The 12014-nt window shown below is 35.8% G+C and overlaps 1 protein-coding gene across 1 annotated transcript in view; it reads left to right on the top strand.

The window, feature by feature from the left end:
* The window catches only part of LOC127962871 (FERM domain-containing protein 3-like), a 57453-nt gene extending 46602 nt beyond the window's left edge, over nucleotides 1-10851 (top strand). Inside the window, exon 14 of the mRNA XM_052562469.1 lies at nucleotides 5800-10851. Coding sequence (XP_052418429.1) covers nucleotides 5800-6452 — 653 coding nt within the window. The 3' untranslated portion in view covers nucleotides 6453-10851. The remainder of the gene's footprint in view (nucleotides 1-5799) is intronic.
* The last annotated feature ends 1163 nt before the right edge of the window (nucleotides 10852-12014 follow it).

Genomic DNA, 12014 nt, shown 5'->3' with positions numbered 1-12014 from the left:
GGGGAATGTCGATGCACCCCTAGCTGCCCTGCCATCGAGGGAAGTGAGGACGGAGGAATGAAACGAGCTGCGTCCGACCATAAAAAGGGGCCATCCACGACTATATCACTTCCCCATGCACATCCAGGAAGAAAGGAACCAGAGCAAAATGCGGTTGTGAGCCGCGCTCTACACCGAGAACCAATCGAACAGCCATGGGCACTCAGGGCTTGGCGGTGCATTCACCTCCATCCTGATGCTCACAGCTGCCCGGGCAAGCACGGCTGTCAACTCTGCGTCCAATTCGGCAGTGGTGCAACACCCAAGGGGGGCAGCCTGCCAAATCTTCATCCACAGAGGTCAATAGCCATCCCCGATGCTGCAATCGACATCTGATCCCCGGCCGCAAACTAAATGAACCGTTGGGACTGCCATAAGACAGCCCTGCAAAATCACTCAGCAGCTGCACAGGACAAACACTGCGAAAGGGGTAAGAGGTCCGTGGGGCGTGGCCCAGCGGAGAAGCTCTCACTGTCACCTTCAAATCTCTCAGAGCACTAGCCAGCAGTCCTCTGCTCGTGGCAGAGAAACCGGAACGGGTAGTGACAGAGGGGTCTGCTCCTTTCCCTTTAAGAAAGGAGAGACGTGATCGCAGCGTTGCCATGGTCACACATGCAGTGCGTGCATGAACCATCCACGAACACGCCTTCAGCGTGCTGAATACCCAGACACGGAAGACAATGCTTGTGGCCGTTGTCAGAGAACAGGAAACTACCGCATCCAGAAGGACGCGGACGAAACAGCATCTTTAAAAAGACACGAATCATCCGTGATTTGCTCTTCTAGGAAATCTGCTCTCTTATTTGAAGCGCCCAGGGCAATCGCTGAAAGGGACACCGCTGTTTGCGCCATACCATCAACCAGAACAGCTTCACGACACCACACAAGATGAATGGCTTTGTGGAGTATAACAGCTTTCATACAACCACTCGGCTCCGAAGCAAAAATCTAATGAGTGGATGCACCTGTCGCCCTTAAAACCGTTGGCACGGGGAGTGGCTCAGGTATGTTAAATCCACTAGCCAATTTTCATTGCCGTTTTCTCTTAAACTCAGAGATGATTGGCCTCCCAAGTGAGACCCCATATGTCGTTCGACATAACTCGTAGTGACCGACAGATAGGGAACCTCGGTTCCTTTAGATATGGAATGAGTACTGTGTCGGCTGAGACGCTAGGGGGAAAAGTCATTTTTCTCTGATTTCTGAAGCCTTTTTCAATCACCCAGAGAAACTGCACAACCATTGGTTCGTGGAGTTCGATAGAAATGAACGCCATTGGTTAGTTTCTATCGAATTCCACGAACAAATGGTCATGCAGTTCTAATGGCATTTTGACACTGCCAAACTTTCAATTAAGTTGACAGTAAGTAATAATTAGTATTGAGCATTGAGTAGTTGAGTATTGTGTATTTTTCCTTACCACTATGTTTTTTAAATAGTTGTTTAATGATTTTAATTGAACCGGAATTGGAACTGGAACTGTTAGGCAGAACCAGAACCGGAACTGGAAAATATCTAATGATTTCCAACCCTACTAGTGAGAGGCAATGGTGAAAAAGAAGTGTGCTCAATTGGATTAAATGTGCACTTGTGGTGTGCTTCAAATATTAGTAAGGTAAAAAAAAAAAAAACCTTCACTTGCAAATAATATAATGTGTTTGTGTATTTGAAGAGAGACACTTTGATGACTGTTTCTTAACACACTTAAGTACACTTAAAAATGTGCGCTTTGAATTAATGTCAAATTTTTTTTTTAGAAGTAAACTTAAACGTTTCATTTTTATAAACTACTGTTGTGCTTTAAATATGTATACATTTTATATTTGCTTACTGACACGGTAAAGTACATGTAAAGTAATTCATTACAACTTTAATTGTAGTATGTTATTTAAACAATACAATTAAAGTAAAATATACTAAATTGCAACCTCGTCTCTAAATAAATGACATACAAGTTTTAATAGAAATTACATTAAAGTATATTTTAGTTTACAATAAAGGCATCATGGCTTGACATTCAGCACTACATTTTAAACAATTAAAAAAATAATAGAAGTAATCATGAAATTACATTTGAAGATGTACTTACAGCAGGACACCTCAAAACCGGACATGTGTGATGTCTGCTGGCTGTACTGTACTCTGGACTGGATCTTTTCTCCATAATCAGCCGCTGTGATTAGCAAAGCCTTGTGCTATGAATGATGTGGTATAAATAGCTCATCCTGCATTTGGGCTGATCCGGCCCCTAATGCCCCGACTTTGTTCACATGTCCACTCTTCGGTGAAGTAAAAAGGCCAGCAGGACCCCATCCTATGAGCCTTAACCCATTCAGAAGAGCCAGGGACAGTGTTTGACATCATTAAAGACAGCAGGAGCCGTGAGTTTGAGGTAGATTGAGAGGGAGGTGTTGATATGGAGGTTCTTGGAGAGCAGGGGGAGCGTGTGGTGGGTTGTGAAAAGGTTGCTGAGGAAGGTCTGCGGGAGGAAGATGTAGACAAGGTTCTGGATGAATGTTTGGATGAGCGAGGATATGCCATGCGCTGTCAGGTGAAGATCACCACATGTCACAACCTGCAGCTCCGCATGGCCAACTACACGGCGCGAGACGTCTACGTGCGGCTGCTCGGCCACGTAGACCACATCTCAGGAACCGGTACGGAAGCTTCAGAAATCATGATTTAACAACGCTTACATCTTATAATTGTGATTGTACAGATGGATTAGATGCAGGATAATTTCCACATAATTTCATTGAATAGCAATTTTACATCAATCTGAAACGCATCCCAAAGTGAACATTTTGTCATCCTTTACTTACCTCCATATATCATTCCAAATTTGGGAAAAAAGAGATGTTTCGAAAAAGGTTTTATGTGTATTTTTGTCCATTTTATATTTTTGTACCAACATTCTTCAAAAATATATTTTTTATGTGCTGCAGAAATAAGTACGTCATGATATGAGGATGAGTAAATGAAGACAGGCGTATCATTTTTGGTTGAACTATACTTATAAGGCAGCAGAAAACTCTTGACTCCACTGTCTGTAGCTTAACAATATTGAAATAACTGACAAAATTAAACACTACATAAACACATTAAGAGAATTAATTTTAAAAAATGAAAATTCTGTCATTCACTCACCCTCGTGTCGTTTCAAACCCGTATGAATTTCTCTCTTCTGTTGAGCAAAAAAAATATGATATTCTGAAGAATGTAACAGTTGACGGTAGCCATTTACGGTATGTTCTTTCCATAATGCTGAAACAAAATGAATTACTAAATAATTACTAAACCACAACACTATAGTAAAATAGTTTAGTCATTATATTATTATTTCAAGAGGGCAGGTTTTCACAACAAGGACAGATTTACATTTTTGTTAAATGATGATACATATGAATTTATAATATTTGGATTCTTTTTGCATGTTCTTATCAACTAAAATGCTATTCTCACCAACTAAAATAGTAAAATTGAGTGAAACGACTAAATGCATACTAAAACTACTCAATTTTACTATTTTAGTTGCTGAGAATAGCAATTTAGCAAAAGACAAACTGGCTACAATTTTTATTATTTATTTATTTGAAAGGAAATGTAAATATGAGTGATTTATCTAGTTCTTTGTACTTTGCTTTGATGACACATAATAGGAGGGGAGGGCAAGTCACCTTTGTGTCACATGACATTTTCCTCTTTTCTTTTTCTTTTATGTCTTTCACATTCTTTAGGAGAATCTCTCTCAGATTTAGTTTGTGTTGCATCTAACTGTTGCCATGGTAGCCATGATGGTCTGTTGCTAGTGACGACTGTTTCCTCCTCCTGGGTTAAATGCCTCTTTATGTGTCGCTATGGTGACATCTTCTCTTTGCCCATATGTCTCCATCTGCTGACTTCAGTGTGTTTCTGTGAACACTGTTCAATAGATTACTCATGATGATCCAATTAGTTTGACTAATATTACATTCCAGGAGCTGTTAAGCGGCAGTCAGTGCTGATGCCTTGAAATCTTTCAATCCTGTCTTTTTTTTAATGTTTTTCATCCAACAATCGAGTTTTTATCTCAAGAGATGTGCATTATTTTTTTGACAGTATGTTAAATGTCACAGTGAAATGAGAGGATGGTTAGGTCAGAGGACATTGCAGAGCTCTGTGTGTGTTAGAGAATAGTTGCATGGAGAAGGATCAACGTCACTGACAACTTATCCAGGAGACTCGTCTTAATCCACACTAGTCTGAGAGTTGGGTCTATATTTAGACCGGACTTGTCCAAAGAACAGGCTACAGCTGTGCCTCTCAACTGCTGGATAAACACACACACAACATATACACCAGAACAGCAGTAGATGTGGAATCTTTAGATATGTTCTTTAAAGTATTTGATTGAATTCTCTCTCTCTCTCTCTCTCTCTCTCTCTCTCTCTCTCTCTCTCTATCTCTGTATAAACATTTCATAACTTAAAAGTGGAAATGAATTATTTTATTTAAGTTATTAGCTTTAATGGTAACACTTTAGTATAGGGTCCAATTCACACTAATAACTAGTTGGTTATTAGCATGTCTATTATTAACATATTGGCTGATTATAAGTGCTTATAAAGTACATATAATGCATGACATCCATAATCCTACCCAATACCCTAAACTTAACAACTACCTTATAAACTATTAATAAGCAGCAAATAAGGAGTTAATTGAGGCAAAAGTCATAGTTAATGGTTAGTTAATAGTGAGAATTGGACCCTAAAATAAAGTGTGACCAAAACGACTAAAATGTTTTGTGCCAAACCCATTGTATTCAAATTGTTTTGGGATTAAATTTTACAGTTTTTTAAACAAACAAAAAAAATGTCCTGATTAATATTTCATAAATATTCTTACTAATCATTAGTATTCTTAGTACCAGTATTACTAAATCATTATTTTTAGTTGTATTAGTTTTAATATTAGTATTCTTAGTATTACTATTACTATAACATTATTATTCTTAGTATTGATATTAATATTTAAACTTCTAAGGATTAGTATTATTGGTATTAGTATTAATATTATTCTTAGTATTGGTATTAGTATTACTAATCCATAGTTTTCTCAATATTACCAATAATTAGTACAATTAGAATTAGTATTATTACTGTAATACTTATAATTCATTGTTTTGGTATTTTTATAGTATTGTGTGTGTGTGTGTGTGTGTGTGTGTGCGTACTGGTTTGGGCGGTTTACAGAGCTGGGTATTATTTGACACAATAATCTATTGTGTCAAATAGATTATATTTATGGTGTCTGAGAGCTCAACATGCTAAAAATAGAAAAAACAGAGAAAAAACATCAATTTGACAACACACGTGCTGCAAATTGCCACAACACATCCAAAGATTGTTTACAGGACAGTATATTTAAATCAGAATATTAGAATGATTTCTAAAGGATCATGTGATCGACTGATGTTACATGTGACACTGAAGGCTGGATTAACGATACTGAAAATTCAGCTTTGCATCACAGGAATATATATATATATATTTTAATTAATCAAATAGAAAACTGTTATTTTAAGTTGTAATAATATTTCACAATATTACTGTTTTTTTTTTTCTGTATTTTTGATCAAATAAATGCAGGCTTGATGTGCAGAAGAAACTTCTTTCAAAAACATTAAAAATAGTAATGTTTCCAAACTTTTGGTCTGTACTATATATATTTAAGGGTGAACTTTAATTGATTAACACAACCAGTTTGTTCACTCTGCAGGACTCTCAGCTTTGAAAGACTCGGTTCATCTGTCCCCACTGAAACCATCGGTCACTCCTGAGGAGGTGGAGATGGAGGAGAGGGAAAACAACATTCTGGACAGACACGAAGACGAGGCAGCCAACAGGATGAGAGCGGATGAGGAAAGGAGAGAGATACACGTAGACCAAGAAGATGAATTGTGCGCGGCTCTCACCATATCTGACACAGCGTACAGCCCGTGTGCCAGCATGGTGCCCACGCCGGTGGAGGAGAGCCAGGGCGACCTAGACCTGCTGTTCCAGAGTCCCGCCCGCCTGCTGAAGGAGCTGCACGCCGACCCAGAGATGCAGCTGGAGCTCCAGGCCGAGAGGGAGAGGGAAGTGGCCAGAGTGGCATTGGGTCAGTCGCTGTGCCTCCCGTCGAGTGGACGGCAGCAGATGCAAGCCTGTCTGCGCAGTGCCGCCCGTCTGGTGGTGATGGCCATGGGTCTCCTCATGATTCTGCTTCCCCTCCTGCTCGTGCTGCTGGAGTCGGACCTGGACGTCTCGTTCTTGCATGACATCCGACAGACGCCCGAGTTTGAGCAGTTCCACTACGAATACTACTGCCCCCTGCGTCGCTGGTTCATCTGCAAACTGGAACTCATGATGGAGCAGCTCTGGGGCGACTGAGGGTCAGTGGGAAATACAGGGAACAGGGGGCAGGGATATAATGGACAGGACAGTACAGGTTTGCTCTACTACATCACATGATTCATTCATTTACATCTTTTGCAGATCAAGGCGATACGTTCTCGTAGCAGTAATTGAGGCAGTTTCCTAGCACTTGTGCTGTAGTTGTCTAGTGTCTATCCGACAGCAACATGAGCCTTTAAATTGTTCATTAAAGCTGTATGACTTGCACAGCTTTGGTAGAAATGCATTGGAACATCATACATTTCACCAATGATGGATATGTATGCTTTTTCAATATCTTCATTCATTTCATCTGCCTGTTGTCATAAACTTAAAAAAAGAGTGTCAGTCAGGGTCCAAAATTAACAATGGTAATTGAATTTTCTGGACATAAAAGATTTTATTTTAATTAATTTTATTTTACAGGTTTTTCTTAGTTTTTGGTGTTCCTGTGACTATTAATAAGCCCCTTTCTCTCTATATACAGTCTTTTTTTTTTTTTTTTTTGGAAAGAAATCAATATTTTTATTCAGAAAGAAATTTCTGTTATTTTACTAGAGTCAACTCTTTTAAATTGACTCTATGACTTTGTTTCTCATATTTCTGTTTTGCTGGCTAAACAGCAGAAATGTTTTTCCACATGGCCTCCTAGCGTAGTTTGTCTTGTACAGTATTTCTTTGATTTGATTCACTTATAATCAGCGATGGTCACTATTTAAATGAGTTCAGTAAAGTGGCCTGTAAAACAGCAACAAAAAAGTTTGCTTATTTTAATTTACATGTGATGCTTTCTAAAGTTAATTGTGGACCCTGATGCCGGTTTAAGTGTGAAATCCTGTATAAACACATTTGAGAAGTCAGTTTCAAATTATTTGATGTCTTTGACCCAGTCAACCTCCATAAAAACACCAAAAATGCACGTCAAATGTAGAAGAGGCACGGACAGGTAATGAGCTCAGACCTGCTTCCCTAAATCAAGACTTATTTTCTTAAAAACCAAATCACAGCTAATAAGACTAGCAGATTCTGACCTCATAACACTGTATTGGAATAAATCTCTGCCTCTTGCAGAGCAACACACACAGATATGAGAGAGAGGGCAAGCTATACATGCTAAAACTTAATATCTGTTTTTAAAATTTTATACATTTTTATGTGACGCTTACAGTTACTTATATTTTTCAGCAAAAAAGCTTAAGTTTTGTTATTTAAACTGATTTACACTAAAAGTAGGTGGTGTATAAATATTTTTATCACCAACAAATTTACCTTAAAATGCTGTGCTGTGTTTTTATATAGAATAGCACAAAGTATAAAACATTTTTTTTTTCTTTTTCAGATTTTCAGATGTCATGAGCAGATGTGATAGCAGGTTGCAAGTACATTTGAGAGGCTCTTAACTGACCACTTCAGTCGCACAACATACAGTACATTAACACAAAATACATTTAAAGAAGATGCACGAAACCGCCACAAATCCAAATATGTGTCAATATCATTTTGTGGAAGTCAAGTGATTGAACGTATTCAAACATTGAAAGTGCAGCTAAATTTTATTTACAAACCATTTTCATTTGGCCCCAAAAAGTTGTAAATGGAAAACTAGATTTAATTTGCACAACTGACTTTTATTATTATTTTATTATTATTTATTGGTAATGCGGGCTGTTTTCTATGGAAGCTTGTTTCCGCCACAATATAAAATGAATAAAAGGGTAATTGCAACTTTTTACCTTTTCTGACTTATTTCTCATACTTCTGAGTTCATATCTCATAATCTTGACTTCAGAATTATGAGATATAAACTCATAAATTTGAGAAATCAATTCTTAATTACAAGATACATACTCTGCAATTTAAGGAAAAGTGTCTAATTTGTGACATATAAACTTGCAAATTTGAGGAAAAAAATCTGAATGGTGAGATATAAACCTGAAAAAATTTGGAAAATAAGCTAAATTGTGAGATATAAACAAATTTGAGGAAAGAGTATGAATGGAGAGATGTAAAAAAAATTAGAGGAAAGAATCTGTAGGGTGAGATTTAAACTTAGAAATTTGAAGAAAAGAGTCTGAATGGTGAGATATAAACCTGCAAATTTGAGGAAAGAGTCTGAGTTGTGAGATATAAACTCACAAATTTGAGGAAAGAGTCTGATCGGTGAGATATAAAACTGCAAATTTGAGGAAAGAGTCTGAATTGTGAAATATAAACTCACAAATTTGAGGAAAGGGTCTGAATTGTGAAATATAAACTCACAAATTTGAGGAAAGAGTCTGAATTTTGAAATATAAACTCACAAATTTGAGGAAAGAGTCTGAATTGTGAAATATAAACTCACAAATTTGAGGAAAGAGTCTGAATTTTGAAATATAAACTCACAAATTTGAGGAAAGAGTCTGATCGGTGAGATATAAACTCACAAATTTGAGGAAAGAGTCTGAATTGTGAAATATAAACTCACAAATTTGAGGAAAGAGTCTGAATTTTGAAATATAAACTCACAAATTTGAGGAAAGAGTCTGATCGGTGAGATATAAACTCACAAATTTGAGGAAAGAGTCTGAATTCTGAAATATAAACTCACAAATTTGAGGAAAGAGTCTGAATTTTGAAATATAAACTCACAAATTTGAGGAAAGAGTCTGATCGGTGAGATATAAACTCACAAATTTGAGGAAAGAGTCTGAATTGTGAGATATAAACTCACAAATTTGAGGAAAGAGTCTGATCGGTGAGATATGAACCTGCAAATTTGAGGAAAGAGTCTGAATTGTGAGATATAAACTCACAAAGTCTGATCGGTGAGATATAAACCTGCAAATTTGAGGAAAGAGTCTGAATTGTGAGATATAAACTCACAAATTTGAGGAAAGAGTCTGATCGGTGAGATATAAACCTGCAAATTTGAGGAAAGAGTCTGAATTGTGAAATATAAACTCACAAATTTGAGGAAAGAGTCTAAACGGTGAGATATAAACTCGCAAATTTGAGGAAAAGAGTAAATTATGAGATATAAACTCCCAAATTTGAAGAAAAGAGCCTGAATGGTGAGATGTAAACAAATTTGAGGAAAAGAGGCTAAATTGTGAGATATAAACTCACAAATCTGAGGAAATCCGTCTGCATTATGAGATATAACCTCAAAACTTTGTGAAAAGAGTTTGAATTGTGTGATTAAACTCACAAATTTGAGGAAAAGAGGCCAAATCGTAAGATATAAACTCACAAATTTGTGGAAAAGAGGCTAAATTGAGATATAAACAAATTTGAAGAGAATAGGTTAAATTGTGGGATACAAACCTGAAAATTGAGGAAGGAGTCTGAATTTGTGTGATATAAACGTGCAATTGTGAGAAGTCAGAATTGCCTTTTTCACTTTTTTACTTTTATTTATCTTTTTTTTTTTTTGGAAAAAAAAAACAAACAATAAAATTTTATATTTACAAAAATTAAATTAAAAATTCTGAGAAAAAAACTCTGAATTGCAAATTTTACTAACATACTGCAATGGCAGTATGCCAAACCTAAAGAACCTTTGAAGACTTGCTCCATTTACACTTTTTATGTATTAAATCAAAGCTAGTGCATGACCTGATTACATTTGTGTTTCCTTCAGAGGTCCAGGATGAGACTGATGTCTTCTGGACTGGCCGGCTCACAGCGCAGCATATTAACTAATCAAATCAACAAAGCTACTTGTCATGTCACATCTGTTGCTGAGGTGATAGCAAAAGGGCTAATGACACATTTCTGTCAATGCATCACGCTCAACAGATTTGTAGTTTGAATCCAATTCAACATAAACCCAGATCACTTATATTTACTGTCTAACAGCAGGTGGCGCTCTCAGGAACGAATGTCAAATACTGAAGGATCTTTATTTTCTGATAAAAAAAATATATAAATAAAACAAAACAAATATGCATATTAGCATACAGGCATTTATATAGATACATTACCGCAAAGTAGATATTTGATTGCTATTGTATGTTATTTGTGGATCATGTGGTTTATATTCATACAGACTCATATTTAATCACCATTACAATGTGTGCATCATCAAATCAGAATCATACTGCATACACCTGTGATTCAATCGGTATTCAACAATGTAAATTAATATATCTTTTTCTGATATATCATGAATACATTTTCTTTTTGAAGATCATACTGTATACACTACCAGTCAAAAGCTTAGACACAGTTAACTGAATTTGTTACAATTTGTCATAAATTGTTAATTTTAATTTGTATGTAAATGTAATGAACTAAAATTCATATATATTTATTAACTTTAATTCATGATGATATTTCATTGTTATTAATATTTAACCTCCCCCTACAAACAATTAACTTATTAATTAATTACTTATTGGTTTATATTAAGTTTCTTTAACTACAATGTATTAAAGATTTAACAATTTAACTTTTAATTAGGCATGTAATAAAATGCACTTATTTTATATTAAAATGCATGTAATTACATATATAATTATTTTCTGTAATTCTATCAATAATTATAGTGTTTTTTTGCTAAACAACATGAACACAATTAGTACATTTGTAATTAATGAATTAATTTGTTACTTATTTGAAGTATGTAGTAGTCAGAAACACTGAAAAGCGGGGTGTTACATTTTATAAATTTTAAACGATTTAATTTTGAACTAATGTCTTATGGATAATTTTGTAAAATTTGTAAAATTTTAATTCAGAGCAAATACTAACAGAAAATGAATTGTTTTATTATTTAATTTTATTTAATGCCTTGTTATTTGGTCACTACGTAATTCCTACACTTCCATTTGCGTTCTTTCATAGTTTTAATGACTAATTAATTATGATGAACATTTTATTAACAAAAAAGTGTGTCCAAACTTTTCTCCGGTAGTGAAAACATCCACAAAACCAAATGTGTACATTAAAACACAGACCAGGTCTCTTTGAGTTCCGTTCTTCTGCATGTAAAACATCTGTAAATACTGTGAAAAGAAATCATTCTCATCCCTCACGTGTATTCAGCTAGCTCATCGGAGTCTTATTTGTATATGATCATAGGACTATGAAAAGGACACGATGGCTTTATTCTATTGTGTTGTGTTCAGGTTTCTCTGGATTTTCAGCTCAGGGTTGAGTCATATTTATTGATAGATTCATCAGGCAGTCAATAATAGAAATACACCATCGATGCTTTGTTCTGATGCTGCAGTCAATGTTGTGGTTCTCATTATAATAAAATCATCACATATGTGGAAAGTGTAAATAATAGATAGTCATGCTTTTTGCTTTAATGTGTGCTATCATGACCGATGAAAGCAGAGAAGCAGTGGCCACATTCAGTCAATCTGCTAGAGGAAGCCAGAGCTTCAGTGACAGACAGACTGGGATCTTCATTTGTTTTAAAGCAGGTTGATTGAATTTACCCATTAACCTTATCTCTAATCACATATCGTAGTGTGGCAAAATATAGATGTCAAAACACATTGTAACTGGCCAGAGGGTGAACATATTTCGTATAGCATTCAGAAATGTTATGCACTGGGTTTTGTGTTTATT

Source organism: Carassius gibelio, chromosome B8 (genome assembly GCF_023724105.1).
Source record: "Carassius gibelio isolate Cgi1373 ecotype wild population from Czech Republic chromosome B8, carGib1.2-hapl.c, whole genome shotgun sequence".
NCBI lineage: Eukaryota > Metazoa > Chordata > Actinopteri > Cypriniformes > Cyprinidae > Carassius > Carassius gibelio.
Note: the sequence above shows the minus strand (reverse complement) of the source record. Positions and strands in the feature narration are given on the sequence as shown.